The sequence below is a fragment of the Acanthochromis polyacanthus genome, chromosome 14, assembly GCF_021347895.1.
Source record: "Acanthochromis polyacanthus isolate Apoly-LR-REF ecotype Palm Island chromosome 14, KAUST_Apoly_ChrSc, whole genome shotgun sequence".
Classification (NCBI taxonomy): Eukaryota; Metazoa; Chordata; class Actinopteri; family Pomacentridae; genus Acanthochromis; species Acanthochromis polyacanthus.
In genome coordinates this window covers 37,957,255-37,985,023 of record NC_067126.1, presented here as the reverse complement: position 1 = coordinate 37,985,023, position 27,769 = coordinate 37,957,255, and the positions used below count along the sequence as shown (strand labels likewise).

Here is a 27,769-nt window from a genome sequence, read left to right as displayed (position 1 = left end):
TTTGTTTGTTGCTCATATAGACTGCATTTTAGTACAGCAGGATTCTCAATAAAGCTGTTGTCATTTACATGTTTATCAGTTTCTGCTGTCAGACTAGAGAACAAGTATGAAATAGTGACTGAAGCACAGCCCTGTGAGACTAATGGCAGTCATTTTAGAGCTATTTCCAAGCTGCTGCTCTAAACTACTGATTTTTTTTAATAAACAAATTGTCAATCACAGATGCAGAGAGAGTCTTCTTCCTGAAGGGGGTGTGGCGTAGACAGCAGCAGCTTATTTACATTTAAAGCAACAGACATTGAAATGGGACATCAAGAACACGACTAAAATGATGAAATAAACCATCTTTGCAGTATTTTGAGCTGAAAAACACATTCTGGGGATCTGTGAGACTTGAATTCATTTGCTGAGAAGAGACACAATATGGGAAGTTGAAGTTAATTATTTTTGTTTAGGTGGATTGGTAGATCCTTTAATAATCCTTTACAGGAATTTACAATGCCACAGCAGTTTCACACGACACCACACATTTCCTTAAATAGCTTCAGTATTAAATAAAAACAAGAAATACTAAAAAAAAAAAAAAGCAAAGTTATTTCTGTGCATTGTACAACCTCATAGCAGTGTGCGTCTTCTGACAACATTAAGCGCCAGTGTTGGTGGTGATGTCGTTGTTTTTCCTTTATTCTGCCACCATTTAAACTGGGCCTGTCAGTGTTTGTTGTTTGCTTACATGTACTCGATCCTCCTCAGGGCCACGTGTACAACTCGACGTCTCGAATCAGGAATCGAAAGGAGAAAAGATCATGGCTGGGCTTTGCTCAGGCAAGTAGTTAAGCTTCCGTTGAAATGCATAAATTTCAGTGAAAGAAGTTTCTAAAAGGCGTTTAATATGTTGAAGGACATGTCACATAATTTGCCTCTAAGTGTAAAACTGCATGTATGTTGCTGGCATTATTATTAATAAACAATGTAACTTTTATTATTTGGTTAAGCCAGCTGTGGAGTTCACACTAGGGACACTTTTTTTCTTTTTTTAAGTGAACAACTGTGTTTGTGTTGTGCCTTCAGGGGTACTTGTTATATCGGGACACAAGTAACCACAGTATGTCGGCCCTCAAGATCAACCCTGAGACTCTGGAGCACGAGGGGACTGTCACCATGCCAGGTGCTGAGAAGATTCTTTTATTGGCTTGTATTAAAAACGCCTTACGGGAGCGAAGCCATCACAGTCCAACTTACAAAACACGGGGTACACTGACTAACATTCTGTCTGTCTTTGCAGGTCAACATTCGGATGGACAGAACATCATTTTCACAGATGGAGAGTACATTAACCAGATCGCAGCCTGCAAAGATGTAAGTTCAGATGTTTGTGCGAAAGCTCCTGATCAGCATGATGACTGCAGGTCTCATGTTTTGCTTAAAAGTGAAACCGTTTCAGTGGGGGAAGCTGAGAAGAGTTCTGAAAACACGTCAGCTGCAAACAAGGTGAAGAGAGCTGGACGTTGTTATTATTATTAAGCACTTAAATGCTTTCATAGTGTTTTATAATTGGAGTGTTGTTGAATTCCCTGCAAGCGTTTGGGTTGGGATTTAAATGTCCTCCACAGTCACTGATCGCTTCATTTTAACAGCTACAGTTTTGGACTCCTAGTCTTATCAGCTTTTATGAGAAGTTGTACCACTTGAAGCACATATGAAGAGATGCAAACTCATGACTATAAATGGTTATCCTCTTAGTGATGAGTCATTTTTACTCACATGTGCAATCAAATCCTCTCCAGCTTAACAATGTCCTCCTTTATTTCTCATCTGGCCTTTTTTTATGTGTTATCTTTTTTGGTAGTTAGAATGAGGGTAGCTTTTCTTCTTGACTTGACCTGTGAAGCGTCTGTCACTCCCTCGCTCTAAGAAGGATCCTCAGCTGATCACCAGCTGTGCCACAGAGGAGGGGGGTGTCGCCGGGTCTAAGCATATATGTGTGTGTGCCGTGTACGTGTGGGCGTGGCAGCGAGGGCAGTGGCACCGCATGTGGGTATTCTCCAGAGAGCTTAATCTCACAAGCAGTTATCTGCATAGGCAGTCTGTAGTGGGAGTGGGGGAAGGGAGTACGTGAAATCCATATATCTGCCGTTGCAGCGAGGCACTTTCTCGGCTAATCAAGGGGGTGGAGTGCTGCGGGGGGGGGGGGGGGGGGGGAGTCCTCAGAAGCTGCATTTTTAGTGAGCAACCACTGCACAGATCACTTTCATTTGCAGTTTAATGATTTGCCCGGCGCTCTGCTCTGCAGGAATGAAAGCACAGTAGGTCTGTCATCGTCACGAACCCAACGCAACCCTGCATCCATTTTTATGTACATCCCTGTCGTCTCCCTTCCTTCTGCTTAAACTGTCCCCTTCAGCCACGTCCCCTACAGTTTGAATAACTTGCATCTCTGGCAGGTTGTGTAATCTCTTACGGCTGAAGTTTTAACCCTCTGAACACCAGCTGGTGGAGTTGAAAAGCAAATTTGCACCATTTGTTAAAGCCAGATATTTTAAAAACTAAAAGGATCGACATGTAAGATGGTCCTGTGATGTGCAGTTTTATTACCAAATACAGCCAATTCTAAACCTAAAGCTGAGGTATTTCATCACACTAATTGTATTATTCCTGTCTCATTTGAAAATGTGCCAAGAATAAACTGTCTGCAGTTACCAGATCCTGTTTAAAAAGGAAAGACTTCTGCTCTCCTCATTGCAACTGTTAAACCATTAGTGACTCAGCTGTAACCAACAGTCACGTGGAAAACATTCGGCTGAGCTGCAGGCTGCGTTTATGCAGAGAGAAGACAAATATGGAAGCAAATGCAAAGTATAAATAGTGAAGTATCTCTGGTATGGGAAGTCACTGTCTCTTTCTTTTTTTTTTAGTATAGTGCTCTTGGAAAGATGTTGTAAACGTTTATTGTAGGTGTTTCACGTTTTTGCAAAATGAATAAAGCAATAAACTTTTTTCTGATTAATGGAATTAAAACTGTTAAATACTGCACAGAATGTGTGTTTGAGTTTGTCTGCGTGGTTGTGCTGTTTCCATGAAGACGCAGCACTTTATGTTGCAGTAAAAATGTGAAAATGCCCTGAAACTGCTTGAGGTTCAGAGGTTGAACCGCTATAGGTTATGTGCTCTGAATTCAGCCAAATGAAGCTGTGGAGAAATGCCTCTTAATACACGATGTTGTAAATATGAATAGTTAGGGTATTAACGCTGACATGACGGGGATTTTAATTTGCTGCAGCCACTAATATTAAGAAACACCGGCTTTGTAATACCAAGCCACACCCTCTGGACATAGACCCAAACATACTGCAGCTCCCATTGAGATGTCATGAATGCAATAAAGTTAATTAATGTCTTCCTGCACCGCATCAATTACAACTATGTGTGGGTGAGGCCCAGTAATGAGTGAAGCAGGGATATGTCTTCATTAAATTGGGAGCGTTTGGATTAGAGGCTGTGAAACTAAACGGCGTTTCCTCCTGTTGTCCCCCCCCCCCCCCCCCGACTCCTACAGGATGGCTTCGTGGTGCGGATCTATACTATGAGTTCAGACCCGGCCCTGCAGCAGGAACTGCAGCTGAAGCTGGCGAGGAAATGTCTGCACGCCTGCGGCATCTCTCTGTTTGACCTCGAGAAGGACCTGCACATCATCAGTAAGTGATACGAAATGCACTAGTGTTAGTGAGATGTGGGCAGCGATCGTCATATGCTACAGGCACTTTGTACTGTTTGTGTGTATGTACAAGGTTGAAAATGTGTCAGAAACCGTTCAAACCTCAGAGGACTAGACGGCAGTATGCTTTACAACCTTGTCTCCTTGTGTATTTGACTCTAAAATAGTATGTTGTTCTCTCAGGCACGGGCTTTGATGAAGAGGCAGCGTTGCTTGGAGCAGGCAGGGAGTTTGCTCTGATGAAAACCGCCTCGGGAAAGGTGAGAACGATGATGTGTCTGAAATGTTTAACAAAAATGAAATTTGGAACGGCGTCAGCTGCAGAGCTTAAGAGCTTTCGTCTTGCTAATGACAGGCCCGGCACTTTAGAAGATGAAGCTGTGGGGACAGAAGCTCAGAATGAATTGTTTTCTTCCTTCGGTGTCCACATGAAGCCCATCCTGCAACTTTACCATTCCCTTAGCTCCTTACATCTGTGTGTAGTTAGCTACAGTCAGAGTTTCCAAAATCAGGCTGTACTAAACCTAATAAGACACTTTTTTATGTTTTGGAAATGTTTAGTCCCTCTCTAAGATAAATTGTCTTTAAATAATGCAGTGAGGTGTTTTTAGTGTGGTAATATGTGTGCTGAGCTTATAAAGCCTATAAGGTGGCATCCTGAGTATTTCACTCAGCAGTAGCAGTAGAAGTCCAAACAAGAAACAGTGGGTATTAACACCAGTTTTAACAATGGTCGCTGAAACATCACAGCTTTTATGTTAGTCTCGGTGTACACAGGCTGTTTGAGGAATGAACCGAGTATAAAGTTTGCCTCAGACTGCAGGATCTGTGTGATCTAGCAACGCATACCCAGCCACTGTAGGGATGCAGTGTTCTTTTTTTTTTTTTTTTAAGAGAATATTTCACATTTTTGTGCAGATTGTCTTAGTAAGATGAGAATGCTAACTATGTAGGTGGTGCAGGGTGTGCTGGAGGGTGTGGCTGTTTGTGCCTTCGCTTGTAGGTGTGGTGCTTCTTTTGCAGATAGCAGTCCACGGCAGTTGCCTATTGCACATTTCTGTGTCTGCGTAGAGACCTAATCTCACGGCACACTTTATCTGCAGATTACCCTAACCTAGACCAGCTGGATGGGTATAAATAGGAGCAGCTGACCTGTGTCTTTGAGCAAAGTTCACTCATCACTTGTACTAAACGTTCTGCCAGGCACGTGACATCATGGGCAGATCTGCTGTTCTCTCCCATGAGGTGCTATAAGAATTATGCAAATTCCAAAGTGAATATCAGAGGATTACAGTCATAAAAAATTCTCTCACCTCTTGCAGGAAACTTGAGCACTTGTGTCACCAGAAGCCCTTGTGTTTGAATGGTAAAAGCACGCACACTAGCTAAGGATGTGTATCAGCTGACAATAGCAGTGTATCAAAAATGCAGAGTCCTTGTTCATCCCTTTAAGGACCCTGTTTTGGCAGAGTGGCCATTCTGTCATAAAGGGCAAGCAAATTATCCCCTGCTAAACTTTTGACAAGCACACTCCATCAGCAGTTGTGCACAATAGACCCTCAACTCGTCTGTAATGGCCACAATTAGAACGATGTTTTAGCCCCTCATCTCTTTTCTATCTTTGAGTGTGTGCTTCAACACCTCTCCTTGTCTTTCTCTCAGATCTACTATACAGGAAAATACCAGAGCCTGGGTATAAAGCAGGGCGGCCCATCAGCAGGAAAATGGGTGGAATTACCCGTCACAAAGTCTCCCAAGATAGTCCAGTTCTCCGTCGGCCACGATGGTTCTCATGCACTGCTGGTAGCTGAAGATGGAAGCGTGTTCTTCACAGGCTCTGCCAGCAAAGGAGAGGATGGAGAATCCAGTAAGATCGGTTAAAGCTTTGTGCAAATATTTAACAATGCGTTCTGTTCAATGTTGGTTCAACACCTAAACAAAGCCAACTTGGCTGAATGTTTAAGGTGGTGTCTGTTTTTCTTTGCAGCTAAAAGTCGCAGACAGCCCAAGCCATACAAGCCCAAGAAGATGATCAAATTAGAGACCAAGACAGCTGTGTATACGGCGTGCAACAATGGCAGCAGCAGCATTGTCACCAAGGACGGAGAGCTCTACATGTTTGGCAAAGATGCTATTTACAGTGACAGCACCTGTGAGTTGACAAGGACAGTTGTTTTAAATGCTCAGCTACACGGGAGTTTTCTTTCATTTTTCAGTTCTTTCTCCAGTGCTTTGACAAAGACAGAATATATTTTTAAACTATGTTCTTTCATCACTGCTCTCCTCTCCACAGGCCAAGTGACAGACCTCAAAGGTCATTTTGTAACTCAGGTTGCCATGGGTAAGGCTCACACGTGTGTTCTGACCAAGAATGGTGAAGTGTGGACATTTGGAGTGAACAACAAGGGCCAGTGTGGTCGAGACACCGGAGCCATGAGCCAGGCAGGGAAAGGTGAGCAGATGGACAAACGTACCTTCATACTTCATATTAAGTCTCTCATAAGCATCAGTTGTCTTTGTGCTGTGCTCAGTCTGATGCTTCCCTGTTTGCTGTGTGTGTGTGTTTTTTGCAGCGTTTGGTGTGGAGAGCATGGCCACAGCCATGGATGAGGACCTGGAGGACGAGCTGGAGGAGAAAGAAGAGAAGAGCATGATGTGCCAGCCAGGCATGCACAAGTGGAAGCTGGACCAGTGCATGGTCTGTACAGTGTGTGGAGACTGCACTGGCTACGGCGCCAGCTGTGTCAGCAGCGGACGACCAGACAGAGTACCAGGAGGGTAAGAGACGGTGGTCATTGTTTACGCAGTGTTTGCATTTATCCATTTGTACCGAACAACAAATGACTTGTGGGATGATCTTTTTATTTGCATTCCTGGATAAATTGTATGTTGTCATATTTTTTTTTTCCTGTCTGTGCGTTTGTATTTATCTGTCGCCCAGAATCTGTGGTTGTGGGTCTGGAGAGTCTGGCTGCTCAGCATGCGGCTGTTGCAAGGCCTGTGCCAGGGAGCTGGATGGTCAGGAGGCCAGGCAGAGAGGCATCTTTGATGCTGTGAAGGAGATGATTCCATTGGACCTGCTGCTAGGTATGCCAGTAGATCTCATATATGACTTAAAGCTCCGTTTTAAATGTGTCTGCACAATGACAAAAGCAAGAACGCAGGTCTTAGATGCGCTATGGGTCAGTCCAAGTGCACATGCTGGGTTGGCTCATTTTTGTGAAGCAGTGCAAAAGGCAGAAATGCTGGTTAGAGTGAAATATACATATCAGAGGGTGTGTAGATGAACCAGTGCACACTCTGCTCACATCACATCACTGGTCTCATCACTCTAACAGCTTTGGCAATTACAGTGACAAAGAAGCAACCTTTCCAGGAAATCGCAGTGTAGCGCCATGAATCTGCAGCCAAAAGCAGATGGTTCTGGTTTTTGTTTGATTTGTACAATGATGATAAAAATTTATTGTAAAAATGTTGAAGCAGCTGATTATTGCATCAGTCTGGTGCCGTTTCAGGTTTAATTTCACTGTGAGCTGTACACAACCGCATCCTGTCATAAAATGTGGCCGAGCAGCGTCTGTAATGTTAAACATATGAGAATAAACTCCACGACTGGAGGCGGTGACAAGCAGGAATGATGAGCCTCTGTAATCCGACATCTCCCACACAAACGGCAGAATGCTAAGTTAGAATGGATGGTCTGCTCCAGGTGATTTAATCGAGGTAAACGCAGTGGACGACGAAACAGCCCTGCACTCTGGTGCCAGTTTTTGAATTAGAAGCTGCGACTTTGTCAATATAATCGTCCTGCTGCCTTCACATGTCCACAGCAATTTAATGAACTGAAGAAGTACACATCAGGTTAGAATTCCCCATTTAAAGTTAAAGATAAGTCCTGTTCCTGCTGTACCCTCATCAAGTGTGGACCTTGTTGAATAATTGAGTCATTTAACAGTTTATTCACATCACATACAGGCATTTTCTCATCACTGCTGTGCATTTGCACCAGAACTCTCTGCGCTGCTTCATTTCTATGACCCTCCGTCTTCAAGGTCGGGAAGATATCGAGCAGCTGGAGTGCTACCTGCGCTGGTCATTGTGCATTCATGGCAATGGGGCCCTTTATGTTCCATTCTTGTTGCTCTGTCCTTCATACAGTGTATGCATTTCAGCTGAATAACCGCTCATATGATACTTCACTTAAACCCACAAAGTCTCACACACCATATGCATGTGTAGTCGTAATATGTTGTGCTCTCTGTAACTGATCAGAACAAATAACTGTCTTGACCAGGGATGTGTGCAAGCAGTATATCTTTCTGAGCTACGCCAGCACATTGTCTGTGCTACACATCGCACTGTCTGTTGCATTCGCTTGAATATGGTATTTCGCATATTTGTCGACGCTCATCCTCTGTTACGATCCTTTCGTTGTGCAGAGTCATTGCTTGCCCATCACGTCTCTCCATCATTCATTGATGTGTGTCTTGTTTTGTTCTGCTCTGCTTCGTCTTCCCTCCTCCTCCTCCTCCTCCTGCATCCTGTCTGGGCTGCCTGTACCTGCGGCCTTTTGTGTTTTCAGCTGTGCCTGTCCCTCCCCCTCCAGGAGTGAACATCGAGGAGCACATTCAGATCCGTCAGGAGGAGAAGCGGCAGAGGATCAACCGCCGGCATAGGTTGGAGGAGGGAAGAGGTATGGATCGTAGCTAGACAGGAGGCTCTGTGTGGGGTTTCTTTGGATTTAGAGAGTTATTCTTTCTGTGTTAGACACTGCGACACTGGCGACAGGGATGGGTGTAGTAAATAGCGTAACACCTCAAACACTAGCTCCATCCCTTTGTAGTTTCTGATTACTTTCAGGTGCTTGGGTGTTGTGCCTTGGTGACTTCCCTCTTGCTTGTCTCTATATAATTTTTCAGTGTGTGTGTGTGTATTGTTGTGGTGTAGTATTATCATGTGTTCTTTCCCATTTGTGAGCATTGTGCATGCATGTGAAAGTTTCTTTCTCCCCCAGGCCCCCTTGTTTTTCCTGGTCCCATTTTTATGAACCAGCGTGAGCAGGCCCTAGCCAGAATAAGACCCCTTCAGGCACTAAGGCATAAACGGGACAAGCACAAAGGTACTATGGTCTTCACTAACTCAACGGGTGCAGAGACACCCCTTTGACTCATTTCCCAGTCTGGCTGTCCCGCCCACCTCCTCTCTCACTCTCTGAAGGCAGGACTCTTGTGTCTTCACCAGGTCTCATGGTAACAAACGATGTAGCCTGCGGGCAAGGAAGACTCGTGACTCACGGGGGATAAAAGTCTTTAGAGCGGGTTAAAGATCGCTCTCAACAGGCCGATTAGCCTTTTGCTTTTAGGTTCATTGTTGGAGCATAGAAAAAAAACGTGAGGCGCAGTAAGGATGAGGTCTGTTCTGCTAATATTCTGGTTTAGAAGGCTCTAATCCATGGAATAGGACGTCTCCTCTTCCCACTGCTGCCGTTTAGACATGAGAGGAAATCAATGTCCTTGTCTAACTGGATTTACCGTCACTCGCATAGCAGTCGATTTGTTAATTCATAGATACAGCTGCAGGATTACAGGCAGACGCAGCAGGGATCACCAGAGAAGGAAGGCTTTCATCACCGACGTGTTAACAGTTCTGAAAAACAAAATAGATCTGGAAATGACTCAGAAATCATTAACTTAAACTTGGCATACTATAAGCTGTTCAGCTACAATGTATGCTAATTGTCTAGAGAAACAGTCACTTCTCTGGAGCTGATTTCACCGTTTTCAGTAAAACCTTCATTCATTATTTAAATGTTGAGCAGAAAAACAGAGCAGTCATTTTATATTTTTAGTTTTCTTGTTATGTTTTTGTTTGCTTGTTTTTGTCTCCGAAGACGAGCCTTCTGATGTTTTTCCTCTTAAAAACAAAATGTGGGTTGCAAAGAAGCATCTTTTTTTCCTCTTTCTAAAGTAACGAGGACAATCCTGGAGGACAGAGGACACGCTACAACGTCACTGCTGTGCCCTCGTCAAGTTTGTTGTTCAGTTATCCAAAAGGCAAATTGTAAAATCTCAGACGCACCAAAACATACCTTTAAAATAAAAAAAATGCAGTTGTAACATTCATTCTCTGCACAAATATCAAAAGCAGCAGGTGACGGACGATATCTTTGTGTCTCAGCTGCTGCTGTTACTGTTTTCTGGTTTGAGACTGTTATCGGTGGATCCAGATGTTTGGTGCCTGGCTTCAATGAAATTTTGCCTCGTTGGGCTTCTCCTGAACATGTATGTTCTGGAAAACACTCTCAAAAGAAAGTCATTAAGAATAACTGACTTAATTTAACATCCATCTGGCAACAGTAATGACTCTGTATGTTGTATTTCAGAGCAGCTGTGGCTTTGTTCTTTTTGTCATTTTAAGAATTGAATCACTTGTCAGACTAGGCCATGCAGGATGCGTCCCCTGAGCGTCCTCCTTCATGGCTTTACACTCATGAATGAGTACTCCAAATCCCCACATATTGACATTCCTGTCAAGGAAAACAGATTGTGTTTGAAGGTGTCATTTAAGAGCACTTCTGTGCGCTCACCGATCTTGGGAGTTTTGTCCATGAGCTAAACTTTTAACCCTACCCTTTCATTCTTTGGGCCACGAGCCAGTCAGTATTTATTGTTCTGTATTTGGCTGGTCTCTGTTACAGATGTAAACTACACTGAGCTGGTTCCTGGTCCAAAAAAGTGTTGACAGTCATGATATTTACTGTAATGCATGGTGCTCTGTCACTCACACAACCAAACTTTGACCTCTTGCAGGGCTCAGGGTAAACCAGACTTCATCGTCCTCATTATACACAGACAGATGTTCAAAAAAGAAGCTCAAATTCTTTGCCAAACAGTCTGTCCATCTATAATAGGACTGGTTGCCAAAAGCCTTTCTGTTATAGAGGTGTGAGTCCCTCCCTTCTATTTCAGCATGCTTCCCTCTTTTACTCCCCGTTTTGTTTTCGGTCCTCTTTTTTTTCCTCCAGCTCCTGTTTTCCAGGTCTGTGCAGAGACATCCACCACGGCGGTCTAAGCCTGCTGCTAAACTTCACTGTCTTTCCTCTCTACTCAAATGCGCTGACTTTGGTGTTTGCCTCGTAGATGGTAGCAGCGAGCGCGGAGAGAAGGATGCCAGCAAAATTACCACTTACCCTCCAGGGGCAGTGAGATTTGACTGCGAGCTGCGAGCTGTGCAGGTCAGCTGCGGTTTTCACCACTCGGGTAGGTTCTTTTCCTTAATGGCTGCCTCTGGTCGGTCTCCAGGACACCTTTGTCTGCATAATAAGCATCTTGGAATAACGAGCTGACCTTGAAGTAAAGAAAACCAGAAAATAACAGACGTGACTGTGCTGCTTTACAGTGGTGCTGATGGAGAACGGAGACGTCTACACGTTTGGTTACGGCCAACACGGACAGCTTGGACATGGAGATGTCAACTCCAGGTACTTTTCTACTGACATAAATGTGATAAATGCTCAAGTTAAAGTATTTATTTGTAATATTAAAATAGTTCTTGAAAGCGTAAAGTACAGTATTATCATTTACTCATTAAATAGTTGTAACAGAATAGACAGATACACCCCCCGTCAAAAGTTTTAGGACACTTTCTCATTCAAATAAAGTAGAACCTGTCCTACAACTTTTGACAGGGGGTGTATCTACCAAATTTGGTACACATATGCAGCACATCAGGCTGAACAAAAAGTCAGTGACAGCCACATTCCAAACCCAACAGGAAGTGAGCTATTTTGCGTTGAATGTCAGATTTTGCCCATTTTTCATTTTTTTCTAGAGCAAACTCCTCCTAGGGGGAAACTCCAATTCACCTCAAATTGGGCCAGTACATACAGGAGGCCTTAATGATCCAAAGTTATTAAAATCTTTTTCCAAAGTCAAAGGGCGTGTCCGTGGCAGCCTCTGGAATTTTGATCCTTCTCCATGAAATTTCAAATGCTGTGTAAATGTCCTGAACATGCTCCAATCTGCCTGAAACTTTACATGTATGATCAGAGTCCTGCCCTGATCACATCCATGTGATGAAATACACCCCCTGTCAGAAGTTGTAGGACAGGTTCTACTTTATTTGAATGAGAAAGTGTCCTAAAACTTTTGACAGGGGGTGTACATCAAAATCCAAATCATGGCGGCTCCAGACTAACTTTCTCATTTGGTTGCACCTCCCACCTTGTCACAGACAAAAACGCATCACTTCCTCAACATTTTCTTATCGATAGACAATACAATTGACCAATGTTCCCTAAACGCCTCACATTGCAGGCTGCTGTAGCTGCGCTGAGCTCAGACAGGTGTGACAAAAAATAATTTTGAAAACTAAACTGGGGCGTTTTAATGTCAGATTTTTCCCAGATGAAGATAAGCGATTTTTTTTTTCTACATGCGGTCTTTTCTGCGCTCCACATTTCACCAGAAGGCTGCATTTTTAAGCGTAAATCCCACAGTACAGCAAAGCTATCAAAGTCCTGCTTTCCACCACTGTGGTTAATGCAGCAACACCAGTACAGCTTCAGGATCACCGTGCAGCCACTTGAAATTTGAACTTGCACACTCAAAAAAAAGGTTACAATGTGGCCATTTTGGTTGCAGTCTAAACCCCTGCATATTATGTCCATTGATTGTCATTATTCATGCTTTGTTGTCTTAAATATTATCAGTATTTTGGGTTTCATTCTGTACATGAACAAATAAACTGGAGTTCTGTGGATACACTGCCTAAAGTAATGCTTCTGCTTGCCAGGGGCTCTCCGACTCTGGTGCAGGCCCTTCCAGGTCCAAGCGTCCAGGTGACAGCAGGCAGTAACCACACAGCCGTTCTCCTCGTGGATGGGCAGGTCTTCACGTTCGGCAGCTTCTCGGTGAGTTTTTCGTGGTACAATCTGTATCAATTGCTTTTTCAAAGAGCTGCAGAGTTTGTGCGATCTTTGAGTCTAAAACTTGAGAGTGAGTTTGTGTCCTTTCCTTCCAGAAAGGGCAGTTGGGCCGACCCATCCTGGACATGCCCTACTGGAACGCCAAGCCATCTCCCATGCCCAATATCGGTGCCAAATATGGACGGAAGGCTACGTGGATCGGTGCCAGCGGAGACCAGACGTTCCTGCGGATCGATGAGGCTCTCATCAACTCCCATGTCCTCGCTACTTCGGAGATCTTTGCCAGCAAGCACATCATTGGCCTCGTGCCCTCTTCTGTGTCTGAGCCACCTCCATTTAAATGCTTGCTTATCAACAAAATGGATGGAAGCTGCAGAACCTTCAATGACTCTGAGCAGGAGGACCTGCAGGGCTTTGGCCTGTGTCTGGATCCTGTGTATGACGTCATATGGAGGTGAGTCCAGAGTAATTAAATGGAAATGTTTTGGGTTAATTACCGCTTTATTGACAATTTAGGACTATCTATTGTATCACTCGTCTCTAGGGGAATATTATCAGTATCTATCGCCAGTTTTAAAGATTTAGTTAAACCTTTAATCGGATAAGACCGACTTGTGTTTTTTCAAGCAAATTTTAAATCCCTCTTTATTGCTTTGTGTGTGCTTCTAGGTTTCTGCCGGCCTCCAGAGAGATGTGGTGCTACAATGCAGTGATAGCTGATGCCAGGATGCCCTCTGCAACAGATCTGCAAGCTCGCTGTAGCATCCTCAGTCCAGAGCTTGCACTGCCGTCAGGATCACATGCAACCACCACGCGCTCTCACGGAGCTCTGCACATCCTCGGTAATCCTCACAGCAGCCATTTAAGCAATGCCGTGTGGTTTATTTTTTGTAAATGTACAGAACAACTGGTGATTTCAGAGAGTGAAACCCGACATCTGCACTGCTTGAAACCAGGCAAACAGCTGAGTTCAGATTAGTCTGTTTAGTGCTCAGGTTTTTCATGCAAGATGAAAGGTTGTTATTCATAAAATTAGAATAATTGCTTACTTGAGTAGCATTAGGGAGGCATCCCACATGAAAGAGGCAGTGGCATCCCTAATCCAAATGCTAATCACTGAAAGATTTTTATTTTGCTGTACTATTTTATTTTTTTTTCAATATGTTTTATTGGTTTTTTACAATTATTTTCCCATAAAGACATAAATGACAGAACAAATGCAAATCACTTCAATTAATACACTCATCCCCAGAATATAACAGAGCTTTGTTCAGCAAGTACAATAGAAATAATAAATTCCCATCCCTCTATGCTACCCACCCAGCCCTAGGTTTACATGATGTAAAGCACATTTGAGGAGTAATAAAACACAGCTAAGGAAAAGAAAGCAAAAATAGAGCGGATAAAATAACAGATGGGTAAATTTAAAAAATACATTTGAGAAAAAAAAAGGGAAGAAAGAAGAGAAGAGGAAGGGGAAGAAAAGGGGGAGGAGGGTGTTCTCACTGGCTGTTCTATTTTTTGTGATATTGTTCTACACTTTTTTTTTGTTGTTGTGAATCTTTGGATCCTTAGTTTTTAGACCAGTTATTGTCTCACCATTTTAAAAATATTGGAAGAGAAAACTGATTTGATTTTGTGCAGGCATATGATGTGTTTCCAGCTATATTTTGAGCCTTTTTGCTAATTGTTATCCACCACTCTGGTTTCCGCTTAGGTTGCCTGGACACGTTGGCAGCCATGCAGGAGCTGAAAATGGGTGTAGCCAGCGCCGAGGAGGAAACCCAGGCGGTGATGAAGGTCTACTCCAAGGAGGACTACAGCGTGGTGAACCGCTTTGAGAGTTAGTGGACTCTTTGTTCAGAGCAATTCACATTTTAGCTCTTTAGTACATGAGATTCGGTTTAAATTTTCTTATTCGTAGTAAATCGCCAAATGAGTTGTCATAACGGACACGCATGCCCTGCATGTCCTCACTGATCCCTCTTGTGATGCTGTAGGTCACGGTGGCGGCTGGGGTTACTCGGCCCACTCTGTGGAGGCCATTCGCTTCTGTGCCGACGCAGACATCCTGCTGGGTGGGCTGGGCCTCTTCGGCGGACGAGGGGAGTACACGGCCAAGATCAAGGTGAGCAGACACATTTCTAAGCATTTGATGTTTTTTAAGCTTTGTTGTGCACTTCTCTTTTCATCACTGCTGTAATTATAGCGTATCCATTACATGTGCTGATGTAAATTAAATACACAGGGACCTCAGTTACTCTGCTATTGTGTCTTTGCTGTAGGGCTGGGTGATAAACCGAATTAATTCGCCTTTTTAAAACCTGACGATTTGAAAATCTGCCAAATCGTAAAATCGAGGCGAGCTTAAATATATAACAATACAGATTCTTCTTCTGCCTTTCATGACTTGTGCACTGGCGTTTGCTTCCGCCTCTCATCTCCTTCCACCAAAACACTCACACCCCCGTCATGGCGGACAGAACAGCAGACGAAGAGTTGGTCGCTAGAAAAGGGCCTCATGTTACATCGATTATATGGAAGTGGTTCGGCTTTGACAAGACTGACACAGAGCAAACTACATTCATGTGCAAGGTTTGCAAAAGTACTGTGAAAACGAAGAGTAGCAGCACAACTAACCTCTTTCAGCACCTCCAGCAGAGGCATCCTAAAGAATGGGAAGAGTGCTGCAGCTACGGGAGTGCGGCATGGCTAGCACTAGCCATAGCAAACAGACCGCAAATAAACAACAAAAATCGCTTAAATCGTAATCGTCCAAGATGACTAAAAAAATCGAGGTTTTATTTTTTGGCCATTTCGCCCAGCCCTGCCTTGCTGCAACTCTGACAGAATATTTTCATAACATACACAGCTGGTAATAAAGTTGTGACTGTAATTAATGCAATTAATTTACATTGCAATAGATAAACCTCCTAAAATTAATAAAGTGGATTATCCTTGTCTCAAATTACAGGCGTTTACAGTGAATTAACCCGGTTTTGTTGTTGTGCAGCTGTTTGAGCTCGGGCCCGACGGCGGCGACCACGAGACGGACGGCGATCTTCTGGCTGAGACCGACGTTCTGGCGTACGACTGCGCTGCCAGGTACAGCCGATGCATCAGTGTGTTTTATTTGAAGTTATATTTCCCTCATGTTCCTGCAGGTGTTTTCGTAAAGAAAAGGGACCGATGATTCACCGTCTTTATTTTTAGGGAGAAATATGCAATGATGTTTGATGAGCCGGTGCTGCTGCAGCTCGGCTGGTGGTACGTAGCCTGGGCCCGTGTGTCTGGTCCCAGCAGCGACTGCGGTTCCCATGGACAGGCTACCATCACTACTGATGACGGGTAAGACTATTTACTGTTTAGATGACAAATAAACACATCTTATGCTTTCCCAATGTGGTTATCTGTCTTGTTTCTTTTTAATTAATTTGTAAAGTAGAGCAGTGGTCTTATTGGTTTCATTCTTTTTCCTTCTCCTTAGTGTGGTCTTTCAATTCAAAAGCTCTAAGAAGTCAAACAACGGTACGGATGTCAATGCGGGCCAAATACCTCAGCTCCTTTACAGGCGAGTAAAATGAATTATGTTCGAAGTGACTCATGACACTTTTGTCTATCGGCTTCTCAAGCGAACATGTTTCCTTTATCTTTTAACTTTAGGCTTCCTTCAAATGATGGCAATGCATCCAAGGGGAAGCAGCAGACCAGTGAACCAGTCCACATCCTGAAACGCTCCTTCGCTCGGACCGTCTCAGTGGTGAGCAGAGCGTCTGTGTTCTGAATAGAATTGTTCTTGTAAGTGCGCAGCTGTTCAGTTTCTTACAGCGCTCTGTGTTACTGTGTTTCACTCTGTCTCCTCGTAGGAGTGTTTTGAGTCCCTGCTGAGCATCCTTCACTGGAGCTGGACCACCTTGGTTCTGGGTGTGGAGGAGCTGCGAGGGCTGAAGGGTTTCCAGTACACAGCCACCCTGCTGGACCTGGAGAGGCTTCGCTTTGTTGGCACATGCTGCCTCCGCCTGCTCAGGGTCTACATATGTGAGATCTTCCCCATTGCAGGTCAGAGAAATTAACCCTTTAAGCTGCAGTCAATTCCAGCCGTTTTCAGTACAAAAAATCGCTAATATTCTATTTTTAAATTAAAAAAATGACGAAAAATACAGGGAATATTGGACGGGCATCGCGAGGTGCATTTCCTTGAAAACGACCGATTCATGGATTTTATACCGACTTCAGGACATGTTTTGGACAAAATAGTTTACTGGCTTGTGTCATCTGATGTAAAAGGTTGGATTATGGCCGTTTTTTGTGGAATCTTTTTTTTTGTGTGTAATAATAAACCCGGAAATGTGAGTCGCGCTGTGTGCTTTGAAGCCGTGTATAGAGAACGAATGGATGGATGGATATTCGTTTTTGTCGGACAAATGTGTTTTTCTCACCCGCTGTGGTAATCGCATCTGAAAGTGGTTTATACCGGCGGATTCATGAGAATCTAAGCTTTCCATCGGCATATAGTGTTTGTATAATCGCGTTTGCAGCCTTCGGACATTCTTTAAATTCCTATGCAAATTAGTAGGTGTACCGCCGGCGGTACACTGAAGTTTAAGGGGTTAAAGGCACTTCATGCAAACGCGCAAGCAAATCCCAATCCTGCTCAGTCTGTTGCACATGAATTATAAGATTCACACACTGTTACTATGAAAACATCTAAACATGTGAATAAATAAGCAGTGACAACATATTTTCCTATTTCGTTTCTTGAACTTTAGCAAGTGTTTGTTTCAAAAACTGCATTTCAGTTGAACCCTTTGTCTTCTTATTGTGCCTTTAAATAGTTTCCTTTGTCTCTTTTGTCGTTTGATTTGCAGCCAGCACCAAAGCTGTGGTGGAGGAGTCGAGCAAGCTGGCAGAGTGCGTGGGAAAGACGCGCAGTTTGCTGAAGAAGATCCTGTCAGAAGGCATGGACAACTGCCTGACGAAGCTGGACAACGACCCCCAGGGCTACTTGTCCCAGCCTCTCACCCTGCTGGAAGCCGTGCTGCAGGAGTGCCACAACACCTTCACCGCCTGCTTCCATTCCTTCTACCCGACTCCAGCTCTGCAGTGGGCTTGTCTCTGTGATCTGCTTAACTGCCTCGACCAGGCACGACGCTTTCCAGATGTTTATTTCACCGTAACAAATTCTCACATTTATGAACCTGAAAGTGTTTCTTGGAGATATTAGTTTAGCCTCTTCTGTCAATAAACTCCACCCGTGAAAAGTAAATCATTCATTCCTGCTCTCCTTGTGTTTCAGGACATCGCTGAGGCAAATTTCCGCACATCCAGCAGCCGTCTGCTGGCAGCCGTGATGTCAGCGCTTTGTAACACCTCAGTCAAGCTGACATCCATCCTGCCCATTGCGTATGACGGGGAAGTGCTGCTGCGGTCGCTGGTCAAACAAGTCAGCACAGAGAATGACTCTGCCCTCGCTCACCGCTTCCCCCTGCTGGTGGCCCATATGGAGAAACTAAGCCATGTGAGTTTTACGCACTCGAATCAGCAATGTCTGGACTTGAGCCTGGTTCTGCTATATATATATATATATATATATATATATATATATATATATATATATATATAAATGTGCTTGCTTAAAGGGAGTCGTTGTATTTGCTGTGTTTTCCATGTATAATTTTGTAAGATACACACATGTGTACTTGCGGTATTTACTTGAATATTAAATAAATCAGGTAAATTTGTGTTTTATGTAATATTGTAGAGTTTTAACTGTAATATTTAAATTTCATAGATAATAGATAATAAAAGCATTAATATTTAAACTTGCCACCCGGTTTTGTTTCTCTACTGGGAAGCACTTTAGCTCACACTGGGGAAAAATGCCCCTCTCAAAACAAGGAAAAAAAACTTATTTCAAGGAACTTTTGCCTTAAAATAAGTGAAAAAATCTGCCAGTAGGACAAGTGAAAAACGGCTTGGTAAGATTTCTTGAAATAAGATATATTTAGATCTTAAAATTAGCTGGGAAAATATATTTTAAGCTCTATTTTACCAGGATTGTTAAGACGCCGAAGCTTGACCCACCTGTTGTCCTCATTTACGGCACCAAAAAATATTGTTTCCTTGTCTGAAAAAATCTAAAAATTCAGCACAAAATTCCCCAAATTTATAAAAATTTGCTGAATCTTCAGGGAGAAAATTCCATAAAAGTTTCCATTAAAAGTTTTTTTTTTTTAAATCCCCAAATTTAGCAAGAAATTAAAAATTAAAAAATAAAATAAAAGAAAATTGTAAATATTTTCAAAAAATAATGAATCTTTAAAAAAAATACTAAAATATCTAAAATAATTACATATTTATCAGTAAAACTATTTTCTTTAAGAACATTTGAGAAAAAATTAATCAAAATCAAGTAAATTTTGCTGGATTTTGATGAAAAACAAAAATTCCGAGTGTTCTTAAAGAAACATTTTTTTTTAACATTTCTTTTTTCGGTCATAAAAATGTTTAAAACTTCCCCAAAAATGTTGAAAATGGAAGTTTTTCTCCACATTTTCAAACTTTAGAACGGGTAAATTTGACCCGCAGGACGACACAAGGGTTAAAGCAAGATAATTTCAAAACTGTTTGACTTAACAAGATCTTTAAGATGCATCGTCTTAAAACAAGTCCCTCCATCTGCTGAAATGTCACTTGTTAAGTTAATTCATCTTAAATCAAGTGGGATGAGACATTTTGACTAAAAATAAGACAAATACACTTGGTAAGATTTAGCGTTTTAAATGTGCTATACACCTACCGTCTTCTCGTTTAAATATCTCAGATTACTCGCCAAAAATGAACAAAATAGAGACCTAAAATGTGTTCCACTGCTTGTTCTCTTAGACGGAGGAGAACCTGATGGGTATGACCAGCTTCCGAGAGGTACTGGAGAAGATGCTGGTGATCGTGGTGCTGCCGGTGAGGAAGAGTTTGAGGAAGGAGGTGGAGCTGTTCTCTCCACACCTGGTCTCCAACACCTGTGGGCTGCTGGCCTCCATCGTCTCCGAGCTCACCGCCTCTGCCCTGGGCTCTGAGGTAACCTCCCTCACTATGTCACCTACGCAACAATCGCTGAAAGCCTGAATGTGAGGCCACAGGGCTCGGCTTGGACAAACACTCTGTGTGCTCTTGAATAGCTGTGCTTTCAGGAGCACAAACAGAACCGACATCTCTCGTTACCCTGTATTGTTTCTTTTCTGGGCGTTCACATTGTAATGATTTCTGTCTAAAATCGGGATCATCAGCAGCTTTACACATTTTAGATTAGATCTGTCACTCAGGCGAAGTTCTTCCTCTTTCCTTTTACTTAAATCTCCTTTGTTGTCGAAGGAACTTTTCACGGTGACAGACACGGTGTTCTTGCTGTTGCCAAAAAAAGCAGCAACACAAAGGTGGAAGAGGGGTGGGCCGTTGGGTTTTCTGTATTATTTTTACCGGATGCTGAGTCATTAAGTGGGAGCGGCTGATGTCTGTCGCCCTCCCTCTCTCCCTCTCTCCCTCTCCCTCACACTCCTCATTTAATTATCGGCGCTCTCGGTTCGTGCGCATACCCGTGTGCTGCAGTCAGGACTCTTTAGCTCTTGTTGCCATAGTAACGTCACTTGACGGCAGCCCTCGACACCAGTGTTTTTCTCCCCGGTCTGTCGTCAGGGAAACAACTCTTCCTCCCCGGAGTACCTGGATAGGTCCCTGTGCAGCTGTGTCTGATATAAATAGTAATGGCTTATATTACCTGACACAAGCACGAGTTGTTTTCATTTCAGACATTTTTGTTAATTTCATTTTATGCTTTAGAGGGCACCCATTTGTCTTGAAGTAAAATATCTTGCCCAGGGCTCCAGACTCCGACTAAATGGTCGCATTTTGCCACCAAAATTTTAGCGAATGCGAGCAAATTTTTCATCTACTTGTGCATGTGCGACTAGTAAATTTGCCGATATTTTTATTTTTTTTAATTACTATTGAATATTTTTTGCTGCTGACCATAGACTGTATATAAAGATGGACGTAGCATCTGGCTCCAGAATTGAAGCCAACCTGGAAGTGCCAAAAACTTGCAATATCACGCCGTCCGCTAGGGTTGGCTCCAAGAAGCTTTTGCTCCATAGACCCCCATTCATTTTTGGAAAAAATAAAATTTGATAGACTGATGTTCTACAGCTCAGGATTTTTTTCCTGTTAGTTTTCATGGTCAAAATGAGAGATCAGGTGGCCGATCTTAAAATAAATCAATACTGAATTTTAAATAAATCGTTAAAGTTGGAGGAGCCAGGGGGCGTGGCTATACTTGATAGACAGCAACAGAAGCCTCTGCGGTAAAATGTGGGCGGGATAAGAGAGTCCTCAGCCAATCCTGCCCCTAGTTGCTCTCCGGTCCAGTCTGTTTGATGACGCTTTTTACGTCACTGGCTCCAAAAAATCCAAAACGGCGACCAGGAAGTAGCAAAATCCGGGCTTCATTTTCTCGGCGTTGAAACCAACGGGTGACGTCACGGTTAGTTTACGCCTGCTGCTGACAAACTTCTGCTCCAACTTCAGCCCAGTAGACAGTAATGCGCAAATGACCTGGTTTAACCGAAAGCAACTCTAAAAGAAGAAGAAAGGAGACGAACACCAAAGAAGAAGAAGGCGGGCCAGTGTGTGTGAGAGCAGGGGGCGAATAACGGTGAAGCTTCTGATGTTTCACAAAGCCTTTATTTACGTTCAGCCTTATTTTGAACACAAATTCACCTTCCTGTCCTTCACTCCTTTCTTGTCCTCATTCCAGCTGCTTCTAAGTTTAGACACATCCTTTGCTAGACAGCAACAGTGGAACCGTTTTCTTTCATCCTTACGTGAATTTTCGGACCCTTTCGGCAGCGTCTTTGTCATGTTAAGAAACCTCTTCTTAGAGAAACACTTCCTGAGCCGCTGAAATGGTCACAAAATAAAAGCCCGTAGCATTAAAAAATACACCTTCAAAATAAAAGCCTGGAGGAAACGGTTATTTTAACACAAGCAAAACAAAGGCTTGCCAGAATTGATGAACTGATCAAGAGACCTTTATAAGAGTAATTTACACATGATTCAGTATAAAAACATAACGTGCACATGCATAACACATGCCTGTACTCAGCACAAGCTCTTTTTTATTACAGATTTCATCCGTCGGAAATTATACGTCAACTGAGCAGCCTTGGTGGAGTACTGCGCTCTGAGTGCTTTTCTTATATTGTGTCAGTTGCTGCACAATAAAAAGAAAATTGAAAACATAGTTTCTGCATTTATTGTTCAAGTATTTATCAGTAATACAGTTAAAATGAGAGGAAATGTGAATATTTACTTTGCAAGTCGATTTTGGTGTGCGCCCCTAAATTTTCTGCTTGCGCTCCTAAAATTTTAAGTTAGGGGCCACTGTGCTCCTCGGGAAAAAAGTTAGTCTGGAGCCCTGTTGCCAGCTTTCACATTTAGATGACATTCATTGCTTTTACGGCCACATTTGAAATGTATTCCTCTTTTTATGCTCTGTCCTTCATGTTGCCTCCTTGTGGTAGACATGCTGCTTTTTAAGGGCATGGATGGAGACGTTTAGCAGAACTTTATGCATTCTTTTATCTAATGTGTTCATTAACCCTGCGTGCTTATGCAATAGATGTGATTCGTTTGGCCACATTCCTTAGTTTGTCCTTGTTTATCAGGTCGACGGGCTGAACTCGCTCCACTCCGTGAAAGCATCTCCCAACCGCTTCACCAAAACGAGCCAGGGCCGGAGCTGGAACACGGGAAACGGCTCTCCGGATGCCATCTGTCTGACGGTGGACAAGCCAGGCGTTGTGCTGGTGGGTGTCTGCGTCTACGGAGGAGGGGGCATCCATGAGTACGAGCTGGAAGTGCTGGCTGATGATGTAAGCGATTACAGACCATTTTCAGATTACATTTTTCTCTGAATTTCTGTGTTTTGTCTTGTCGCTCGACTAGTTTTCAACCAGTTCTACTCTTTTGTTCCTTCGCCCTTCAGGCTCAGACCGAGCACCCGGGGGATTCTGCACATTCTCACAGGTGGACGTCTCTGGAGCTGGTGAAGGGCACCTACAGCACCGATGATTCTCCCAGTGATATCGCAGAGATTCGACTGGACAAAGCTGTGCCACTCAAGGTCCATCATATTATTTGTACATGTTGTTTTTTGTTGTTGAGACATAAAGTTCTGTCACTATTGTCAAACTTGCTAGCTTGGAAAATCCAAACTGAATCTCCATGTAATCTCCAATCTCCATGTTAGGAGATACAGGAGAGTCAGTTTGGCATTGGGCGAATTGAATCGCGTTTCCCTCCCAGGAAAGTTTGGTACGACCAATCATAGCACGGGAGGCGGGAGTTAATGCTGCGTCATCTTCAGCGCCTGGATTACCCATAAAACACCTGCGCACCTCCCGTAACCAAACACAAACATTAACAAAGTTATTCCTAACACCGCTAATCATTCGGAAGGAGTCTTTTGTTGCGTAGCCTTTTCAAAAATAAGTGTTCTACTTGAGAGTACCCCATGTATTCGCAGATTTTTGTGACAAAAACGGCAGTAATCATTCACCGCGACGCTTTCTCGGCTGCATGCCGTTGTTGTTTGGACTACATGGACTTCAAGGTCGATTTGTTTGTGCGTCACATCCGTGTTACACTGATTGGTTCTTTCTCGTTCAAGCTGCATCCGTTAGCCCCTCCTTTTTGAAATCGTCTCCTATCATCACAATGCCAGACTGCCTTTATTTGTATTTATATTAATACATAAATAAAGTCAGTCTGGATTTTCCAGGCAACAAACTTGCAACAGTCTTAGTCTGTTTTATTGGGCGTGCTTTCTGAATTAATTTCTTCTTCTACAGGAAGGGGTCAAGTACGCAGTCCGACTACGAAACTACGGCAGCCGCACAGCTAATGGGGACGGAGGCATGACCACAGTGCAGTGCTCTGATGGCGTGTCCTTCACCTTCAGCACCTGCAGCTTGAGTAGCAACGGGACCAACCAGACCAGAGGGCAAATCCCTCAGATTCTCTACTACAGGTATGCATAAAGGCAGTGTTTTCTTTTATCGCGTATCCGAAGTTGTTTGTTTTTTTCTTTTTCCTGACTTGTTTGTCTTGTGGCTGAAGGAGTGAATACGATGGGGACCTCCAGTCTCAGCTGCTGAGTAAAGCTAATGAGGAAGACAAAAACTGCAGCAGAGCTCTGTCTGTGGTCAGCGCTGTGGTCAGAGCTGCTAAAGACCTGCTGCACAGGGCATTTGCTGTTGATGGTAAGCACAACTTCCACATGTATTATAAAAGCAATGGTAGCAGCTGCGGACAGGCATGGAGCTCGATCTGTTCGGCCTCTCTTCAGTTATATTTTTATCGCTTTTTGTCTCCAGTGGATGACATTCCTGAGCTGTTAAGTTCTTCCAGCCTGTTCTCCATGCTCCTGCCCCTTATCCTGGCCTACATTGGCCCCGTAGCTGCATCTGTACCAAAGGTAAGCGTTCAAACTAGAAGAGGAATCCTTGGACATGTTACAGAGGTGGGGGAAATTTCAGATTCTTTGATGCGTCGCGTGTGGACGTGGTTGAATCTGAATCGACTCACAAACGTTCAAATTTCGAGTATTTAAATCTGTTAAAGTAATGCAGAATGTTCTAAATAACGCGGATTTAAGAAGCATGGTCATCTCTGGGACACTTTGCCGACACGCACAGAGGAAAACAAACATGTCTGACCCTCACCCACCTCGCTGTGAGATCTGAACAGCTCCTAATTTAAAAGCAGACGTGTGGAAACATCTTCGGCTTCTACGTCTACAACTGGACAAGAGCTCCGTTAAATGTGCTCAGATTCCCCATCCGATAACTATTTCACCGACACCTCCATCCCAACACTCTACATCAATTAAAGATGCATCAGTAATCAAATCGTAGCCCCTGAATCGCTATCGAACCGTGAAGTGCCCAAAGATTCTCACCCCTAGTGACCGATGTGCAAAGTAAAAATTCTTCCTTTCCTTCTTCCAGGCTGCTGTTGAGGTCTTCGGACTTGTTCAAGAGCTGCTACCCGCTGTTTCTGCCCTCAACCAAAAATACGCCCCTCCCACCTTCAATCCCAACCAGTCGACAGACAGCACCACCGGAAACCAGCCTGAGCAGGGCCTGTCGGCTTGCACCACCTCAAACCACTATTCGGTGATTGAGAGCGACCACCCTTACAAACAAGCCGGTGTCACTCAATACAGGGTAAGGTGTCTTGATCGGGATCAACTTGGGAGGAGAATTTTCTGCAACTTACATTATAACTAGCCTCCTCTCTCCTGCTGGCTCAGGTGTCATTCCCAGACTGTGTTCGTTGGACCACCATTGAGTTTGATCAGCAGTGTGGTACCGCGCAGCCAGAGGACGTCCTGCGTCTGCTCATCCCCAGCCGAACGCTCCACCTGTCCAACCTGGGAGGCAAGCCGCTGATCCATGACACCATCAACACTTGGACTGAGCTCAAGAAGTTCTCGGGCTCCACAGGCTGGCCCACCACCGTCCTCGTGTTGCCAGGTAAAAAAAGGAGCAGCAGGTACAGGTTTATGCTATCACTTGAAACTGCAAAATCACGATAAATGCCCAAATTCCAAAACCAAGAGGCGATCAACATAAAATACAGCAGCAGAATACAAAGAATGTACCGCAAAACTTTTGCTAAAACGGCTGTTATTGCTTCTGATTGTGTGTCTTTAAATGCTCGGCCAATCATGAGGAAAAATTGGAATTACCTACTTGCAGGTAACATTTTACAGAGCTTTAAAACTTGACACGGGAAACAAGAATAGGCACAAAACTTTATTGTTTATTATATAAGCAATAAATGTCTTTAGATTAAACTTGACAGTGATCCTTTGGTGCGTGCATAGCAGCATTTGACTGCTTTTACTTTCTAAAAATTAATCAGCACTAAGATTGCAAATGACAAGGCTTCTGTAATCTGGGAACACTTTGTAACTGAAAGCAGTGGTGTCAGATGTTATTAATTGTATTGTAATTGTTATTAAACATGCATCCCAGCTGACATATTTCATTACCAGTGACTTATATGTATGAGAATAAGGAGTCTTCTTTTATTTTATCAGTCTCCATGCCACAGTGTTTATATTCTGTGCGGGATCATCCCATCTGCCAGGATAATTAGTATTGGCAGACACACCTTGCCTTAAGTCTCTGACATTGTGAAGTTCATGGCCCAGGATAATACATTACATTCCTGACAGGGGAACTCAGGACAAGAAAGTGGCCAAATTGTCTGCACTATATGGTGACCATAAAATGCAAAGAATACTGAGCAGGAAAACACGTATTCTGTATTAGGGCAGTTTATTTACTTCTTTATTGTGAGAGCGCTTGCTGTATTCAGTATAAATGTGTTGTATGATCATGCACAAATGCGTGAAGATGGTGACTGAGTTGTAACCAGCTGTATATTCTTGCACACCAGCTGTTCAGTGATTTAAATTGCTGTCCTACTGTATTTGCTTTATTCTCCTTAATCATGCTTTTCTGAGTCTCCTGCCAGAGCAGACAGACGTTAGTTTACCAGTGAGCATTTACACAATTCTGTTTCTGTCCTCTCTGCTTTCAGGAAATGAAGTTCTGTTTTCATTGGAAACCGCCTCGGATTATGTAAAGGATGAGAAGGCTTGCTTCTATGGCTTTAAGTGTGTGGCTGTGGGATATGAATTCAACCCTGGTCCTGATGAGGTACAGACGCTCTTAGGGCGCTTTTGTGGTCAACGGTCGATTGTGTTTCAGTGTCTTGATCTTGTGGCTGTACTGCAGTCTTAATGTCTTCTATAGAAGGTGAAAATCACTCTTCTGACAAAGCATTTTTTGTGTTTTCAGGGCATCATCCAGTTGGAGAAAGAGCTGGCCTACCTGGGCAGTGTGTGTGCTGCAGCTCTGATGAAGAAAGACCTGGCCCTGCCGATAGGTATGGAAAACTCTGCAGGAGGGAGTTTGCTTCCATTCTGTGTGATCTGATTAAATATTTTCAGTTTAATGCTAATGGTTTTTAATTCCAGGCAATGAACTGGAGGAGGATCTTGAGATTCTTGAGGAAGCCTCTCTTCAGGTACGCCACGTGTCGTATCATTCCTTAGACATTCATTTGTTTTGACGGTTAGACATCTACTCAGTGCTCAACCTTTCCTGATTTGTGTCCCCTCTGCCCTCATTTAGGTGTGTAAAGCCCACTCAGGGATCCTGGGGAAGGGTCTGGCCTTGTCTCACTCTCCCACCATCCTGGAGGCCCTGGAGGGGAATCTGCCGTTGCACCTCCAAACCAATGAGCACTCTTTCCTTGAGGACTTCATCACCTGTGTGCAGAACTCAAGTGGAGGACGTCTGGCCAGGTACGTTTCCTTTCCTTGGATCCAGACTGCTCAGCTCTGATGGTCTCCTGCTAGTGCCAGTTCATTATTAGCTCACAAAAGCATCATAGGATGTGTGAAGTATGGGAAAGTTTCCCCTGCAGTTCAGGTTTTAACTAATAATCCCTCAGCATCATTACAAATTTGACATCCCTTCATTTCTTCCAGGTGGCTGCAGCCAGACTCTTATGCAGATCCGCAGAAGACATCTCTGATTCTGAACAAAGACGACATCCGCTGTGGGTGGCCGGCTACTGTGGTCGTACAGACCAAAGACCAGTATGGAGATGTGGTGCACGTTCCCAACATGAAGGTCAGGGTTTCTGCTGACTGTGATTTTGCCTGCACATCTCCAAAGTAGTTCATTAGACTTGTTGCTCTCCGTTTTACCTCTCTGACTCGTTCATCATCGATTCCGTGTCCAGGTGGAGGTCAAGGCTGTACCTGTATCGCAGAAGAAGTCAATGCAACCGGAGAATGTTAAGAAGCTGCAGCGACTCCCTGGAAGCTCCTCTCCTTCTTCCTCTGGCCCTGACCTGACCTTCGGAGGTCTGCCGATGCCCAAGCTGGAGGCCACATACGAGCCGATGATCGTGAAAGAAGCTCGATACATTGCTATTACCATGATGAAGGTCAGCACTGTACCCACCAGGTCTCACATTTAGATTAAGTCGGT

The 27,769-nt window shown here is 43.6% G+C and overlaps 1 protein-coding gene across 14 annotated transcripts in view; it reads left to right on the top strand.

The window, feature by feature from the left end:
* mycbp2 (MYC binding protein 2) overlaps positions 1–27,769 on the top strand; it is an 84,450-nt gene that overhangs the window by 20,111 nt on the left and 36,570 nt on the right. For 10 of the 14 annotated variants that reach the window (XM_051959106.1, XM_051959108.1, XM_051959110.1 and 7 more), the window contains exons 7-46: positions 754–825; positions 1,072–1,168; positions 1,286–1,359; positions 3,557–3,695; positions 3,899–3,975; positions 5,378–5,582; positions 5,703–5,867; positions 6,009–6,167; positions 6,289–6,493; positions 6,657–6,802; positions 8,298–8,408; positions 8,730–8,834; positions 10,855–10,974; positions 11,114–11,195; positions 12,509–12,626; positions 12,737–13,095; positions 13,311–13,483; positions 14,359–14,484; positions 14,642–14,769; positions 15,655–15,746; positions 15,855–15,989; positions 16,129–16,212; positions 16,305–16,401; positions 16,508–16,700; positions 17,510–17,784; positions 17,938–18,159; positions 19,527–19,718; positions 22,361–22,567; positions 22,681–22,818; positions 23,546–23,724; positions 23,814–23,956; positions 24,071–24,171; positions 24,704–24,922; positions 25,009–25,231; positions 26,307–26,425; positions 26,567–26,654; positions 26,746–26,795; positions 26,903–27,075; positions 27,262–27,406; positions 27,519–27,725. In XM_051959106.1, the coding sequence (XP_051815066.1) occupies positions 754–825; positions 1,072–1,168; positions 1,286–1,359; positions 3,557–3,695; positions 3,899–3,975; positions 5,378–5,582; positions 5,703–5,867; positions 6,009–6,167; positions 6,289–6,493; positions 6,657–6,802; positions 8,298–8,408; positions 8,730–8,834; positions 10,855–10,974; positions 11,114–11,195; positions 12,509–12,626; positions 12,737–13,095; positions 13,311–13,483; positions 14,359–14,484; positions 14,642–14,769; positions 15,655–15,746; positions 15,855–15,989; positions 16,129–16,212; positions 16,305–16,401; positions 16,508–16,700; positions 17,510–17,784; positions 17,938–18,159; positions 19,527–19,718; positions 22,361–22,567; positions 22,681–22,818; positions 23,546–23,724; positions 23,814–23,956; positions 24,071–24,171; positions 24,704–24,922; positions 25,009–25,231; positions 26,307–26,425; positions 26,567–26,654; positions 26,746–26,795; positions 26,903–27,075; positions 27,262–27,406; positions 27,519–27,725 (5,943 nt within the window). The remainder of the gene's footprint in view (positions 1–753; positions 826–1,071; positions 1,169–1,285; positions 1,360–3,556; positions 3,696–3,898; positions 3,976–5,377; positions 5,583–5,702; positions 5,868–6,008; positions 6,168–6,288; positions 6,494–6,656; positions 6,803–8,297; positions 8,409–8,729; positions 8,835–10,854; positions 10,975–11,113; positions 11,196–12,508; positions 12,627–12,736; positions 13,096–13,310; positions 13,484–14,358; positions 14,485–14,641; positions 14,770–15,654; positions 15,747–15,854; positions 15,990–16,128; positions 16,213–16,304; positions 16,402–16,507; positions 16,701–17,509; positions 17,785–17,937; positions 18,160–19,526; positions 19,719–22,360; positions 22,568–22,680; positions 22,819–23,545; positions 23,725–23,813; positions 23,957–24,070; positions 24,172–24,703; positions 24,923–25,008; positions 25,232–26,306; positions 26,426–26,566; positions 26,655–26,745; positions 26,796–26,902; positions 27,076–27,261; positions 27,407–27,518; positions 27,726–27,769) is intronic. The other 4 variants (XM_051959105.1, XM_022199225.2, XM_051959109.1 and 1 more) reach the window with 3 other exon arrangements.